General features: G+C 39.2%; 1 protein-coding gene across 3 annotated transcripts in view; it reads right to left on the bottom strand.

Moving 5' to 3' along the window:
- The window catches only part of GAD1 (glutamate decarboxylase 1), a 49,807-nt gene that overhangs the window by 12,663 nt on the left and 19,421 nt on the right, over nucleotides 1-17,723 (bottom strand). For all 3 annotated transcript variants that reach the window (XM_075829433.1, XM_075829435.1, XM_075829434.1), the window contains 9 exons: nucleotides 16,580-16,738; nucleotides 15,155-15,397; nucleotides 10,325-10,415; nucleotides 7,226-7,338; nucleotides 5,894-6,009; nucleotides 3,477-3,556; nucleotides 3,259-3,313; nucleotides 1,544-1,660; nucleotides 1,392-1,456 (listed from right to left, as the gene is read on the bottom strand). In XM_075829433.1, coding sequence (XP_075685548.1) covers nucleotides 1,392-1,456; nucleotides 1,544-1,660; nucleotides 3,259-3,313; nucleotides 3,477-3,556; nucleotides 5,894-6,009; nucleotides 7,226-7,338; nucleotides 10,325-10,415; nucleotides 15,155-15,397; nucleotides 16,580-16,738 — 1,039 coding nt within the window. The remainder of the gene's footprint in view (nucleotides 1-1,391; nucleotides 1,457-1,543; nucleotides 1,661-3,258; nucleotides 3,314-3,476; nucleotides 3,557-5,893; nucleotides 6,010-7,225; nucleotides 7,339-10,324; nucleotides 10,416-15,154; nucleotides 15,398-16,579; nucleotides 16,739-17,723) is intronic.

The following is a 17,723-nucleotide window of genomic DNA, read 5'->3' as shown; positions in this document are numbered from 1 at the left end:
CCCAGAATTCTGTGTTTCTTCATCCAGGCTGCAGCGGTCACATGGGATGAGACGTCATCCCATGACGCTGGCCTGCAGGATGGCAGAGGGACGCGTCGCTATGGCTACGTAAGTATTAAGCTTTTTTTTTTCAATGAGCATTATTCCGCAACGGCCATTCCAAACGGAAAACGGCACCACAATATAGTACGGTTTTTCGGCTGGAATTCCCTGCGGTGCCCAGGGTGGATATGCTCTGTGCCTTTACGCAGCGTATCCTCCCTTTGTGAACATACCCTTTGAGTATGGCTAGTGAATGGCAAGCAGCAGGTAAGAGAGGCAGTCATCCCTGCATAGTGAGGTACATTATAAGGCCCAGAGGAGTAACTTGAAGCTCCTGGGATCAAATGCAAAATTTATTACAGGGCCCTTGAATATAATATGCTGTTAATAGTATTGGACTTCTCATATGGGACAGAGGAACCTTTTGAACTACAGGGGCCAGATGTGACTGCTACATCTGCACCCCCTATAGCTTACACAGCTGATATAGAACTGGATGTAGCTGCCAAAACACAATCACTGATGAAATGAGCCTTCCCATTCCCTTTCGGCACTGATCATACAGACAGGCGGCTGCTCATGGGTAATTTCCGTTTTGTCAGCAGAAGATTGGGTCCATGGAGCAAGTAAGTGTATACTGTATAAGTACTTTGGTTGCACTGTTATGGAGGCACTGTGACTAGCACTCTTGGGGGTACTGTGGCTAATCCTTTTTGGGAGCCCCATGGCTAGCACTCGTGTGTATTCTTATGGGCACTCTTACTGTGGCATTGTGGCTGCCGCTATAAGTCTCTGTTCACATATCTTTTCTTTATGTACGGTCGGTGTGTGTCTAGAAAACTAACGGTACATGCACTGAACTTATCAATAGGCCCCCATGCACACATCATATGAAAAGAGAGTGTTATTTTGGCATATGCTAGGCCAGTATGCGTCAGCGCCCTTTTTTTTTTTATCCTATATAGGAAAACATATTCTACTGCACTTTCCTAAAACAGAGGGACACAGTAAAAAACATATATCTCGCGGTATATGTTTTTTTTTTTTTTTTTACAATGGGAGTCAATGGTCGATGTATACCACTGAACGCCTATACAGTGGCATAACTCAGAGTCTTTCGTCGGAGGGATAGGTTAATTAATGTATCTGTTGGAACTGTGCCGTGGAAGGAAACCCCAAGAAAATAATATACATGTGCTATGTGTCTAAGCCATTACAAGTGATCATGGGCCATCACAGAAAGATATACAATTCAGTAAAGTTTATATGACCCCCACGGCTGGTGCCATAGAACAACAAACATGTAAATGTCAGAGAGTAGTAACATTCTCAATTTCTCATTTACTTGCCTTTCTATCCCGTTTAACTTATGACGATGCTTTCCGGACATAAGAAGTCCACCTCCCCATGCAGCCTATGTCAAGAGAAGAACATCCGTCACATGATATGGACCGGCTTAATATTTTTGCCATGAGTGATAAACAAAGTGTCCGCTACTTACATCTACATGAAGCCAAAGGTTGTACTTTTCACATACATCTGCTATTTCATCAATGGGATCAAATGCTCCATAGACTGTGGTCCCAGCAGTAGCATTAACATAAAGAGGGACATGACCCTGCAAGGTATACATAAAGGATATAAGGATATACTATATGTAAGACTTATTTATTCAAGGTCGCCATGACTGGTATATTGTCATTTACTAATAAGAAAATAGGCGAGTATAGGTTTAAAGGGGTTATACAGCCTTAACCAAAGCATCACTCAAGGTTGTAAAACCTAGTCCTGCTCACACAGCTGAACATTGAGGTGACAGCTAGCAGCATGCAGCCCTGGAGAGTTCTGCTCCTGTTGTTTATATCTCACAGAGGATTTCCTATATATATATATATATATATATATATACACGCTGTGACAAACCCTCAGCCCTGTGCAGGGTGTGTTCAGGACGGTTTTTAGCTACTTAAAGGGGTTATCTGGGATTAACACTATTTTTAACATTGGCCATAAATTACCCAGTTACTAGATATAAATCACATGAAACTGTATGGAGTTGTTTATTATGAAATATAACAATTACATATAAATGGACCCCATTACAGATACCAACTCAAGCGCTGACTAACTGGGACACTGGAAGAGGGAAAATTGTGAATTTAAGGTCGCTCTCCATATGACAAATAAAACCCTGGGAGAGACTGAGATTGGATGAGAGATTAGTCCAGTTCCAGCCTTCCCAATGTTAGTGTGCCGGGAAGCCACATTCCTCCTCCTACAGCCCTAATGTATATACACACAGATACTCCCTCAGGCCTGCAGGAGGAATATTTTTTTATACAAGGAGTTGGGCTACATGAAACAGACAATACACTGGTACCAGTGGCCAAGCTATTAGATCAACCCCACCTGATCTTGGTAATGAGCAATCCCAGATAAGTTAGGGTATGTTCACACGCAGAGTCAAAAAGTCTCAAAATACGGAGCTGTTTTCAAGAGAATACAGCTCCTGATTGTCAGACGTTTTTTGTGCCACTCGCGATTTCCGCTGCGTTTTTTACGGCCGTTTTTTTAGCTTTTTTCAATAGAGTCTATGGAAAACGGCTCCAAAAACGTCCCAAGCAGTGTCCTGCACTTTTTTCGCGGCCGTAAAAAACGCCGCAAAAAACGCTCCGTCGGAACAGAACGCCGTTTTCCCATTGAAATCAATGGGCAGATGTTTGGAGGCGTTCTGTTTCCGAAAAACGGCCGAAAATAGGTTGTGTGAACATACCCTAAGGGTTGTCATTTTTAAAAAATATTTTGGGGATTATTTTTGGGAGATTTTTTGTTGCATTATTGAAAGTTAAAATCACAATACAGTGACTTTCTTAATATTTTTTATAGATAAAAGCTATGCAGTCTATATACAGACATGCATACAGGCATTAAAGGTTTTATGAAATTAGATAACAGGATCTGTTTTTTTTTTCTCCAGAAACAGTGCCACTATTGTCCATAGGTTGTGTCTGGTATTGCAGCTCATCACATTAAATGAACGGAGCTGAGCTGCAATACCAGACACAGCTCATGGACAACAGTGGTGCTGTTTGTAGGACAAAACAGACCCCTTTTTCTCACACCAGACAATCCCTATAATGTACTTTTCTGATATAAAAATGTTTCATATTTAATTATTTTCTAATGTCACACAAAGATTACAGGGTTTCTATATACCTTTTGTTTAGATTCAAGAATTTTGGCCTCCAGGTCTGCAGGAATGATCTTCCCTCTGTAATTATTACAGGAATTGATAGGTATGAAATAAAACAGAATAATCATGAAAATATCAGGACCTGATTAACGGGTCCATTAATACAGACAACTAGTGACGTGATAATGAGACCCCTCCCCCACTATAAAAATTATATTACGAATGTAGAGTCATTATTTACCTCTCATTGCATTTGACCAGGATCACGTTCTCTGTCCCAAATCCCAGCGCTGCTCCAGCCTTCTTCATTGAATAATGACTCTGAAAAAAGTGTGGTTCCGCTCGTCAATACTTTTTTTTAACATATAAGAAACTGAACATAGAGAAGGCACTTCATTGCTGTAAGTATTTTTGGGTCACAGCTGCAAAATGAGAGTTCTCCACATTTTTACATATAAGATTAAAAGGCATCTGTGAAATAGCAAGAAAAGTGCAAGTAAATGGGTGCATCTGCACCCACCAAATGGTGGATCGGGGGACTCTTTGAATTGCAGCACACTACGCTAATTTATCGGCCTGGTGCCCTTTAAACCAATCTGCTGCATTGAGAGGGCTAAGGGTATGTGCACACGACCTATTTTCAGACGTAATGGAGGCGTTTTACGCCTCGAATTACGCCTGAAAAGACGGCTTCAATACATCGGCAAACATCTGCGCATTGCTTGCAATGGGTTTTACGATGTTCTGTGCAGACGAGCTTTAATTTTACGCCTCGCTGTCAAAATACGGCGTGTAAAATTACACCCGCGTCAAGTGCAGGACACTTCTTGGAATGTAATTGGAGCCGTTTTTCATTGACTCCATTGAAAAACAGCTCCAATTACGTCCGTAATGGACGCCGCGAAAAAAACGCGAGTACTTGTAAAAACGTCTGAAATTCAGCAGCTGTTTTCGCCTGAAAACAGCTCCGTAATTTCAGACGGATTTTGCATTGTCGTGTGAACATACCCTAAGGGCGGATTCAGACGAAAGTGATTTTCATCTGTGCAGCCCGCGTGGTTTTCACGCGGGTCGCACGGACCTATACAAGTCTATGGGGCAGTGCAGACAGTCCGTGAGTTTTGCGCAGCATGAGTCTGCTGCGTAAAACTCACGACAGGTTCTATATTTAGGCGTTTTTCGCGCATCACGCACACATTGAAGTCACGAGCACTTCCGTGGGACACGTGTTATTCGCGCAACAACAGTAAAATAATGAATGTAAACAGAAAAGCACCACATGCTTTTCTGTTTACAAACATCCAAACGGAGTGTCATAAAGATGGCAGCTGGGCGAAAAGCACGCAGCCGCGCATCCATATGAACAGGACACACGGAGCTGTCACGCTGCTGCCACGCGCACAAAACGCTCACGTTCGTCTGAATCCGCCCTAAGGGTATGAAAACAGCTGCGTAATTTCAGAAGTATTTTACGTTGCCGTGTGAACATACCCTAACAGCTCCTGAATTTCAGACGTTTATACAAGTGCACACGTTTTTCGCGGCGTCCATTACGGATGTAATTGGAGCTGTTTTTCAATGAAGTCAATGAAAAACGGCTCCAATTACTTTCCAAGAAGTGTCCTGCACTTTTTTGCCGCGGGCGTAATTTTACGCGCCGTCTTTTGACAGCGACACGTAAAATGACAGCTCGTCTGCACAGAACATCGTAAAACCCATTGCAAGCAATGGGCAGATGGTTGCCGATGTATTGGAGAGGTCTTTTCAGGCGTAATTCGAGGCGTAAAATGCCTCCATTACGTCTGAAAATAGGTTGTGTGCACATACCCTTACACGTGCAGTGGCCATTCCAATGAAATGGTTGCTGTAGCAGAAGTTACCACCATGTGATACATCTGATTTACTGAATGGCATATTAATTCAAACAGGCCAAATCGGAGGATCAGGGGGTAGTTTGGTGGCTACTAAATGGCATTTGTTAGGACATTTCACAGATGTCCTAACCAGCATGGGTTTGTCTGGTGACAGATGCCCATTCATTGCACTTCTTTAAATGTGTTCCTATACGGCCATGATTGTGCGGTATGTTCTATAATATTAGCTGCTACCATGTTAATATGTCTAAGATGGAACTACATGGTTATTGCATTTCATTACTGTATTAATAAAGGGGTTGTCCCAGAATGGATAATTATCACCTATCCACAGGTTAGGTGATAATTGTCTGCTAGCTGGAGGCCCCACGATCACTAAGGTCATGAGCCCCCCATTCCTTCTCACTGGAACCTCCACAGTACGCAGGAGCTTGAATGGAGTAGAGGACATGCATGCGCCCTGTCGATCCATTCAATGTCTATGGGAGTGACAAAAACAGCTGAGCGCTGTACTCGGCTATCCCCGTCAGTCTCATAGACTTTATATTGTGTGGCACGGCACATGATCGACCTCCACTCCTTTCAAAGTCCTCTTTGCTATGATCGTGCAGGGAGGAGGAATTGGGGGCTCTGGATCCCCATTCTAGTGATCAGTAGGGGTCCATTCTGGGAATAATCCTCATAAGTTCGCTATGATTTTCAGAAATGTGTAGTTTCCCCGTTGCACCATTTTTAAATTGAATCTTCACAAGTCACGGGTCCATTACAAATTGATTTAACTTACATGTTCTGAGGTAAAAATGATCAGTTTGGGGACAGCAGCCATGCCTTTGGTTTTCACATCAGGGAAATACTTGTATCGAGCAGCCATGATACTGTACAAGTTGGATATTGCTCCTCCTAATAAAGGAACATAATAACATAAGCAATTAGACATAAATATTATATCAACAGTATCACCATGAATCACATTATCTAATATTTTATAAAATTTTCCAGCTGTTGCTGTCTCAGCATTTTTATACATTGGTTAGTTATGTTATCCAATTTGGTTCAGTTGTGGAATCAGAGGGATGGTAGGGATCGCTGTTGCTGTGTACCACGTGTACCACTTCACCTTGGGGCGCAGGATCTTTACATAATGTCCTATTTAGTGCATAAACAAAAAAGTATTTCTACTTGAAATATGTTTAATTCCATGGCTTGTCAAATGGTTTTAGGGTTATGGAAGTGGTGTGTGTGTGTGTGGGGGGGGGGTGGCTGACGATAACCTAGGATTAGTTTTGAAGTATGGGTATAAGTACTAAAAAGGCAGCCAATGCCGCTCCAATGGGGGCCATGTAGAAGGATAGCCCGACCAAGGGTTGCTCCTTCCCTCTTTTTAAGGGGTCGAATAAACATTTGCCAGGCTAAACCTCTCCACAAACTCTGTTGGGTTACCACGGAAGGGAATGACCCACAGATCTAAGGGTCAAGCTGAACTGCTCTCCTAAAAAAAGATGGAAAAGGGACAGGGAAGGGTGAGGATGAAAAGTGTCAGGTGGCCCAGTGGCGTACATGCCATAGATACAGGGCAAATAACTGCTACCACTAGGGGGAGCTCACGGCATAAAGATTTATACAGCTCAAAGGAGTTCAATACTAGATGTTTAAATCTTATATATTGGAGCTGTGGTGCTGAACTAGTATCCCAATGGTGGAGGTCCCATATATAGACTATTTTATTGTATCTGTATTCTTCCAGAGAATAATTTGAGGCTTGTTGGATTTCTTTGTTTTAAGGTAATCTACTCAATTAGATAACAGGGAGTTCACATATAGATATAGACAGGAGGAATCTACTAATGAAAGGTGACATAACCTACTCTGAACTCCCATTTCCCTGTCACTTATCCCTTTGAACTTTAAGTGATCCATTTTCACATCTCTGTAATTGTCAGGCTCCGTTATCTCGCCATTATTTATTTCGCAGTTTTAACGTTCGGCTGAAATCATGCCTTTTAGCCTCCATTTTATTACAGTACATTCTCTGCTTCAGAGCATTCTGGTGCGCAGTTCAGATTGAATATAAACTCTCTATTACTTTGAAAGCAGTAAAGTTACTCGGGAAACTTACCAGGTGAAAAAATGCCATCTCCATCCTTTCCATTCCAACCAATTATTTCCCTCATTTTCCGGAGTGTTATTTGTTCCATCAGGACAAAAACTGGAGCAATTTCATATGTAAACCTTCATAGAGCAAATATATATGTATCAGGCAAAGCAAGATCTATATCATTTAATAGAAATGGTTTGTATAAGCAAACTAAATTGGTTCAGGGAAATTGGTTTTGTATCTGAAAATAGTGATATGACTTGTACCTGGCTGAATCTAAATACAACTAATATAAAAGTAATGTTTTTGTTTTTTTTAGAGAGGGTTGTCGCTTTACATAAACACAAACAACACAAACTTAATTAAAAATATTGAATGCAGTTTTAAAAATCCAAATGTAATTATTTTTGTCGTACCCACAATCCCATAACCCCCAAGGACAACTTTGTTTCTACAATACAGTGAAGTCAATATCTGTCAGGAGTAATTATAGATGATGACTGTTTTTTAATTACCCATGACAAAAACTAAAAGATGTTCAACCAGTTTGTCTAATGGAGAGTAGAGAAAGTGTGTCTTGTGTAGACCCTTGTCATGTACCACTTTCCTGTGATGGAGGGGTCTCATGGATCTAATGTGATCGAACTGTACAGTACATCTACAAACCTTCCCTAATACAAGGGTAAGGAATCAATACATCTGATCATTACCTTAATTTAGATATATAGTAAAGAGTAAGAAGAAACTGGAAAAGTCTAACTTTCTGACAAAAAGACATAGATGGATGCATAATGTGTAGATAAATTGATAGATAAATAGCTAGATAGATAGATAGATAGATAGATAGATAGATAGATAGATAGATAGATAGATAGATAGATAGATAGATAGATAGATAGATAGATAGATAGATAGATAGATAGATAGATAGATAGATAGATAAACAGACATAATAAATGGAGATTCCAGATAGAAAAATCAGATAGATAGATTAGATTGATCGACAGATAACAGATAGATATGAGATAGATAGATAGATAGATTAGATTGATAGACAGATAACAGATAGATATTTGAAATAAATAGACGGATGAACAAACAGATAGATAAATAGATAAATACTTTACATAGACAGATAAACAATATGACATAGACAGACGGACAAATAATATATCGATATTCCATAGATAGATAGGAGAGATGGGAATGGGTAAAGAGATATGAAAAAGACAGACTAATAATAGAAAGATATTCAATAAATAGATAGATGAAGCATTAATCTTTGTTTCACACCAAATATTAATATGATTTAGATTTCTCTTCAGTCCATTCACTTTGCATTTTGTTAATTGATATAAAAAAAAACTATTAACACTTCCATTTCTTAACAGCCTAAGACTTTTGCACATTACTGTATATATATATATATATATATATATATATATATATATACACACACTTCACTAGTAGATTTTGCTTGTGTATGAAGATATAGCGGGGGACCCCACATGGTCTTTACAAGAGGCATGTACTGCCTCCCAGGCTTCCATATTCAGTAGATGTTGTACAGCAAGATGCCAATACTGAATACAGGAGCCTATGAGACAGAACTTACCACTCTATGAAGATTTCAGCAGTTTCTGCACAGCAAGCAGAATATGAGGTTTGACTGCAATATCTTTGTACATCAGTAAAATCCACCATTGAAATATATTAGAGAAAGGAAGATATTTTTTTTTTATCCGAGCAGGACAACATTTTAACGATATGAATTTTCTCAAATTATCTGTGACGGGTCCTTTAAATAAACAAACAAACAAACAAACAAACAAACAAACAAACAAACAAACAAACAAACAAACAAACAAACAAACAAACAAACAGATCACCACTGTTAATGCTACCTGGTCCGTTTTTTATTCTTTGGATAAAACTGTGTATCAGATACAGATATAATGGTGAATAATGCATTATATTTTATCCATTTTCTTTGCAGACTGTGCACAACTCAATGCACAGTTTCAAATTGCCAACAGCTGTATTGTTGGAATTACTGCACTGGCTTTCAAATTATTTGCAAGTTATTATATACTTTCCATCTATACATATAGGTACAATGTATAGTAGATACACATTTACAATTTTCCATAATAATAATAACAATAAATAATGATAATAATAATAAATTCCAGTATCTTTCTTAATTAAGTTTTAAATAATAAATGTACTTGGTATAGCAAATTGCATTAGTAGGTGATCAATACCATCAATATGACTACGAGAATAGTCTTAGTATATATTATACATAAAGGTAAATGTTTATTATATATTTTTTTTTACTTGACAAAATATCCTTATGGAAGTCTAAGGACGGGCAAATAACTCAACACAACGAAGAAGTGGCTGCCTGTTTCCTAAAGTGAATACCACCATGTCATTGTTCGATCCAACTTTCTGTGCTGATTAATTTCTTAATGAATCTTTATATTAATAGATATACAAAGCTCTAAATCTTCTGCATAGACATTGCCCTGAATAATAAAATTTTAGCTGACGACAGCCACCACTAGAGGGAGCTTAGGAACTCATTGAATGCTGTTTTATTATTGAGCGAAATTTATAAGTAGTTGCTGCAGGCAGACAGAATGTTAATATGTAGGACAATGTCTATGCAGAGGATTTAGAGCTCTGCAACAGAGAAATTGAGCTTCGACCCCCATAAAGATTTAAGAAATTATTCAGATCAGATCAAAAACCCATACAGCTAAAATACTAGGACAACTGTCAAATGCCAGCAATGAGAATATACACAGTTCAGCAACAACATAAAAACTCAGAACGGGTAAAGTGAATAACATTGATTATCTTGTTACAATGGCGCCTGTCAAGGGGTGAAATATTTTAGGCAGCAAGTGAAAAGTTCGTTTTTTAAGTTGATGTGTTGAAAGCAGGAAAAATGGGTAAGTGTAAGTATCTGAGCAACTTTAACAAGAGCCACGTTTTGTTTTCTGCTCTTGTATTTTGTTCTAGTAGCTCAATAATTGTTGTAAAGATGTTTACAAGATTCATGTATTCATTAAATCACTTAAACGAATATGAAAAGGACTTTATGTAACTTACATGTTTGTATTTGCTGTTGAAGTCAACCATTCCCCAGCCAAACCAATCATGTCCAATCCAGTTGACAGCTGGTTGAAAAAACGGGGATGACCTATGAAGTGGACAATTACATAATTATTATATGTTAAAAATGTAGTTATTTGTATTTACAACTTTGCCCTTAAATGTCTTTAGGGGTTTTGTACTTATCATGATGGATGGCATATACCTAGGAATTGCCATTATACCTTCAAACGTTCAAGTATCGCATCATCATGCGCTCTGGCAGGCGATTCCGCTCCTGGAGGAGCTACTGACTTCACTGTTCACTATCCATATATGGACAGTGACGTCGGGGGTTCCCTCTAGGAGCGGAATCCCAGGACCAGAGCGTCGGCAACGATCTGGCAGGGGATTCCGCTCCTGGAGGAGCCACCGACATCACTGTACATCAGTAGTTTAGCTAGCGGGGGGCAGGGGGGCGGTGGCACTGAGATGGTGGACTGTATTCATTGGACTCTGCAGAGCACCAGTGTAGAACTGCTATGTCACCACTGTATGGTCACTGCATGATAATATTATTGGCTGTATTGGTCTTTGTGCTAGATATGGAGGTCATGATGTGGAGATATTATTTGGCCCCTGTATAGTTGTATTATATGGTTAGTGCGTGACTGTATTATTTAAAGGTAAACTATAATAAATAAATTCATGTTTATCACAGCTTAAATTATTTGGGGGGCAGAGCTGATGCATTTACGGATACAGGCTCCAGGCACCACAAAGCTCATTTCCATTATAAAATCAGTTTCCGGGGACAGTGTACCCATGAGGTGGTGTAGCTAGGCCTACAATGTGTTGTCTTATAGCCATACTTTCTTTAATTTTCTTTTTTTTGTTGCTTTCCGGCTTGTGCCCCTGACCTTCCCGTGCCTGGAAGTAAGAAGGACCGAGAAAACCACTGAGACCGGTATGTTGGGGTCTGGTCTAGGGTCTAAAAAAATTTTGGGGTTTGGTCTGCGTTCTGATAATTAAATGCAATGAAAGTCTTACATGTAGCTGGTAAATATTCATGTTGGGGGGGCAATTAAAAGTTTGCTATGGGGCCCAGACTTCTGTACAAAATGCAACAATACAGAAGCCATAAAACAGAAGGAGAGAGATGTCTTTTTCCACTAGGTCCTATTCCACAGGTCGTACATGATTTTAAAAAAAATCATATTTATTGGGGAGAATAAGTTCTCTTGCTAATGTAATGGGAAGACCTGACATCTGTGCCTATAAAATGTATTTGGCAAACGGAAAAAAATAATTCTGTGAAATGCAAACACTAAAAGAAAAACCCATTCAGGCCATATACTGCTTCATAAATCAGATGGCTGGGTCATAAACAGCTTGTGCAATATTAACAGCAACCTAATCTGCCTTCACTGACATGTCTGCCACTAAAAAAGAAACTCCGGCTCTGGGTCTGAAAAGCTTGGGGGTTATTAATGCTAATGACAGAAAAGATTACTTAGGAGTATGTACTAGAAGGGCTGCCATTAGCGGAGAGTGAACGGCTTTAATTAGCTGCACGTTCTGATTACAGTTAATGATGTGAAGAGGGAAAAATGACGCAGTTTTGAGTATATCACGTACATATAGGCACCGACAGACATCATACAGCTGTGCTAACAATTAGATTGTATTCCTGCTCATTGGTAAATACACCTGGAAATTGAAGGTCAAGCTATTATCTGTACATCTCTCTTGTATTAGAGTGTTTACTTGTAGCAGGTGTACTCAGACTATTGTTTTCCTATGCAACCGCACCTAGACTTTTACACGCCATGTCGTATAGGCCTTCTATATACCCAACAATGAGGCACAATGTCTGGCCTCTTATGTTTCATTCTGTTGTCTACAGCTACCTTTGATATGCACATTGCCGAGCTGTTTGAGCCACCTGCGGCAGCTACTGGAAGAAGGGAAAAAGCTACTTTACACAGATTCTGTACTTTCTTTCAGTCTGTACATCCAGAATTTTAACAAAGTTTACCTCACCAGTCAGTACAGACAACCGCTTCAATCTGAGAGCCACCGGCGGCTGCAGTATTATATGGTGACCATTTAGATTTATGGCCCTCCATGTAATGCATGGATTGCACGATTCTGCCAGAGCGAGAGCCGAGGCTTGTTAGCGGCTCTCAGCTTTGACTCAGAGATGGGACCCACTTTATGATATCCATAAACCCTAATAGTGCATATAGACAGGGATTGTCCTGATGGGTCAACCCCTTTACTGCTATTCTAAGCACATTAGATAGATGTTGGCCAAACATGCTCATTCGGCTGACAGCTATTTCTCTGGATTCCCCCATACACATGCACACTAGGCCGAGGGTGTATAGATTCTAAATGGAGAGAGGGGACCTCCGGCAGCGGCTTGTCTACCCTGAGAACAAAAGGATCGGGCATGTTGAAATTCAACTGACCGATTCTTTTCTCCCCCGTTGGGGAAAGTTGGAAGGCCCCCACACATATTAGATGCCCATCTAGGGCATATGGAACTCACCTTGTGGGTACCCCTCTCTCAATCCTCCTCCATTAGCCACAGTGGATAACCACTAGAAAAGAGCATCTCCCACTCTGGTGGACCCGCTCCATCTATGTATTCCATGGTGGGCCATTTATTTGAATAGATGCCATGAAATACTGTACTACATTTTCCCTGCAGCAGTTTCAGAAGCCGGAACTGCAGCGATCAGGGCCGGCATCATTTCAAGGGTGATAAAGAACATCTTGATGCTAAATCATTTTGTTAATGTTGTAAATTGGTGTCTGTAAAAAAATATACGCCCTAAGTTTCAAAATAAATGTGTATTATTTAATTCTAAAGCCCATCCAATTATATGGTTGTGATTCCTCGCAATATTAACAAGGGAATGCAGTAGCAGAGGCAGGCTGGAACCATCTGTAGGAATCCTGCGCTGTAATCTACACGTGGACATTGATCTCCATGATTTTACAGCACGGTGGCTCAAGAGTTAGCACTGAGGTCCTGAGTTCTAAACTTGACTTTGTATGTTCTCCCTATTCTTCTGCGGGTTTCCTCCTGCATTCCAAAAACATAGGTAAATTGTCCCTTTCATGTATATGCCGGAAAAAATTTAGATTATATGGTGAGCCCCAGTGGAGATGGAGTTGTGTGCTACAGAATATGCTGGTGCTATATAAATAACTTGAACTAAATAAATATAATAGGGTCTTGTCTGGCATATCAAGCCTCTTGTGGGCAATCTTGCAGAAAATTGAAATGTGCCATGAAATTCCCTCAGCAGTACAAATATGAATATTTTTCATTTTTTCTCTAAGAAATGCCTACTTATCGCTATAGTTAAGCAGCTTTAAATCAAGAAACTCCTACTGCGGTTATAATTACTTTATATTTTGTCAGTCAAAAACAAAAAAAATAACACATTCGGAAAGGCACCTAGTTTGTAAACATGACTAGGTTTTACGGCCATTTTGATTCCTTTAAGGAACGTTAACCATGCAATGATTTGTCATTTTGAACTTGGCGTATTAAAACTCTTCTTGTTAGGATTAAGACTTCACATTACGTGAATAGCTTCATCTGATTATCCATAAAGAGGATAATGAACATGGAGCTGTCTCTTCACAATGAGAGTATATGCTTCACGTCCCACCGAGGATCTATATATCCAGGCCCCTAGTGTATAGGATGTGCAATCCATTCACATTCGTTGCTGTGCAACCTAATGAGATGTTTCCCTTGGTATATCTTAAGTTTGGGGATTTTTATGAGAATTATACTCTTTTCAGTAAAGTGTAACCAAAGGAGAGACCTGCCGCTTCTCAACAACATGTATTATAATTACATTTAGATTGCATAAAGAGTAAATTTAGAAAGGACTCAGCAGATGTTCCAGGGCATTGGTTTAAAGAGCCGAACCCAACCCCCAATGAACAAATCTTGGCTTTTTAGTGTAAACTGGCACAATGTTAGCAGAATAGCCAAATAAGCTGTCCATGGGTTATGATGTTGGTTTCCCATTTAACTTTGGGCATATTTGTTTGCCAGGCGGGTGCAGTCTAGCTGTAGTATTGGGATAGCCATTGGATTTTAGTTTTTCTTCTGCCGGGCAGGACAGTGGTTTCTTACTCTAGCTCCTGTATAGGGCAACTGTTGTATAGCGGCAATGCAAAATCTATTCGTCTATAGGGACTTAAAAATGTCAAACCTCTTCCTTTACATATAAGTTGGCCAACATTTTTCAGTTTATAAAAATAACCTATATGCAGGAAATAGTGTATTTTTACTCTTTGTGCTTAAATGTCTACCAGTGTGAAAACATGACCATAATAATGATGAGTTTAGTATAATTTAGTATACAATCTGTGATGTTCATTTTCCAGAAGTCATTACTCCTATATTATAGTTACATGTGTTCATAGGGTCACTGGAGAGTACATGAAATTTCCCCCTTAACCTAATGTTACACCGAGACATGTGCATAACAATAGATAAAGCAGCCTTATTAGTTGCCATGGGGTCTAAAGGCTAAGGGGGTCCACTCAGGGGCAATCATTTAGTTATTTTTTGTTCATGAGGACTGGAAGTACTATCCATCGATTGCTTCCTAAGGTTTGATTCACGCAAGCTTATCACGACTCTGGTCATGAGTATGCCAAGGACAGGATTTGATCCCCAGTGGAGGAGCCCATTTCCTGACTTTGCCCTTATACCCTATGAATTCTAGTCTTGCCCATGCACCAGGATAATGAAAATGACCTTGCAGTAATGTAAATGTAGAATTTTTTGGACAGTCCATCAAGGTAACATACCTGTCCTAACTCCATACTTCAAAGTATCCCTGCAGTCCACCAGGATCTGCTCAAGTGACTCTGGGTTGTCTGAGAGCTCCAGGTTGAAGCCTTCGATCCCTTCCAGAAGCTGGTGTGGATGATGAAAGTCTAGGACTTTGGTGGATCTATCAAAGGTTTTCCTTACATAGTTCATGAGAATATCAACTACCTCCAGAAGAAACTGCATGGTGGGTTCTTCTCCATTCTTGGCAGGCAGTAAATCTGCAGAACAAACAAGCTATTAGCAGGCAGCCTTTAACTCTGCGGAAGCAGAAGATAGATCACCGAGTGGCGGGTGTCAGCTCGGTGCTAGGATCTTTATATATGACTTGGGCAAGGAGAATACAAATTGTCTGCCCAAAATACTAAGTGCACTATCACACATCACCCTGACAGTTTAGCCATTTCTCATTTGGAATTAACCATATTTCTCTGTCTAATCTACTCTCACTACCAGTCATCTTTGTGTTACCGTGATTAAGTATTTAAGCATTATACTGCCATTTTTGGTTTGCAAAAGTAGCAGATATACATTTTGATTTTATCCCGAAAAAGAACAAAACTACAAAATACCATGTGTCATCATACATCACAACAGAAATGAAAAGATTATATTGCACAAACAACGGCATTGACTATCAGTATTATAAGCCAATAAAGAGTCATATATACCTATCATACCTAGCAGGTAATGTACGATACCAATAGTAAAAACCCGTCAGAACTAGGGATAGTACAGTGCACGATGTGTAAGTATGATAAAATCAACACTAACAAGAAGCAACAAAGGAGTATTACCGATTAAGCAAACACAAATTAGGAATGTTATACAATTTGGTAATACTGTATACTTTCTGTATCAATTGTAGATGTTTTCAAGATCTCTGCTTGCTGTTATTCAGTAGGAATCATTATTGTTTACTTCCAGTGGATAAAAATTAAGTCATGGTTTATTTGCTGAAACCATAATCTCCCTTTAAATAATTACATTATATAATAATTTAAATTTTCAGTTGCCTGATAACAAAAATTTGCAAAGTCTCTCATTTATAAGATGCCATGCAGCAATTGTATTATTAAGCAGCTTAAATATTAAAAAGAAGTATAAAAATTGGATGACAGAAAAAAATATGTTTCGAAAAGCTTATATAAATATGCAAAAATATTACCATCTAAAAAGTCAAAATGTAGGACAAATAACACAAAATGTGAAAAACGAATATTCTGAACTAAAATTATACAATTGTGTAATAACATAGACTCATAATATAAAATATTCCACATTTTTCATAGGAAATAATGCTTTAAATATTCAATTTTAATTAAAAAAGTTGACCATTATTATTGAGGAGCTTTACCAGCCAATGTGCAGTGGTATGAGTTGAAGAAGAGTTAGAGTCTCACCTCTGGCATATAGGTTGGAGAAGTCGGTCTCGGTCCGTCTGAACCTAGATTCTTTCTCAATATTCTCACAGACCAGAAGATTTTTGGACGACTGTCTCTCTTTGAAGGAACTCACAATTCTGCTCTTGTCCTCCAAGCTGTTATTTCTCTGCAGGAAGCCTACATTATTACAAAGAGAACAAGTCATGGGCAGGCTCTTGTCATCCCTCAGCATGGTGACAATGGACATAAGTTCTGGCTTTGGAACAGGAGATCAAATGTGAGGTTACCCTGTAAACTCCTAGCTAGACCTGTGGAGAGGGCTATTTATGGGATTATCAGACCATAGGGGGCTGATCTGCAAATGACATCAGCGGACATTAAAAAAATAAAAAATGGAATACAGTCATGCAAAGGACAAATGAATCTCCATCATTTGGTGCAGAGGTAAATTCTTATTAAGTTGATCAGACAGATTCCACTTCACTAATCAGCCACTGGGAAGTGGCTGAGGATGAGTCGATGCTATTACAGCCTCCGGGCAAAGTTTATGGACTGAGTAGACAGATAGAGGGGTATCGATGTGTGATTAATAGCTGGACCACTTTCACTCACCCTCCTGTTGCTGGTTCCTAAAGAATGGATAATAAAATCCTTATCTTCGCCCATAACGGCTTCTATAATATGCACTCATTTGTTATATAACCTTAAATTCCAGAAGAGTAAATTAATATTTGTGACATGGCCGATTAGGGACACAGTGGAATTGGAATTGTCATAGAGGATGTGGGTCATATGTTTTCCGGTCGATACTGGGATTAAAAAGACAGAGCCTTGGTGAATGAAATGTAATTAATTGCAATGCCTTGTGTTATGTGGGTGATGGGGCAAAATGCCATTATTTTATTTAGGAAATACTATTCTGTGAAGTAGTTTTAGTAAATGAAGTACAGCTTTCATGGACAAAATGCATAACTTGCTCCATTTGTGTCTTAAAAGATTTCACAAGCAATGACTATCATTAGTATTTATATGTTTTAAAGAACAATGACTTGGGGAAAGTGGTCAAATAACATATCAATGATACATTGTAGGGGAAAAAAAAGTATAAGACAACACTATAGGATTATCACAAAAACATCTAAAATATTGGCCGCACATTAGA

Source organism: Rhinoderma darwinii, chromosome 6 (genome assembly GCF_050947455.1).
Source record: "Rhinoderma darwinii isolate aRhiDar2 chromosome 6, aRhiDar2.hap1, whole genome shotgun sequence".
Classification (NCBI taxonomy): domain Eukaryota; kingdom Metazoa; phylum Chordata; class Amphibia; order Anura; family Rhinodermatidae; genus Rhinoderma; species Rhinoderma darwinii.
The sequence above is the reverse complement of the archived record's forward strand: the minus strand, read 5'-3'. Positions and strand labels throughout refer to the sequence as shown.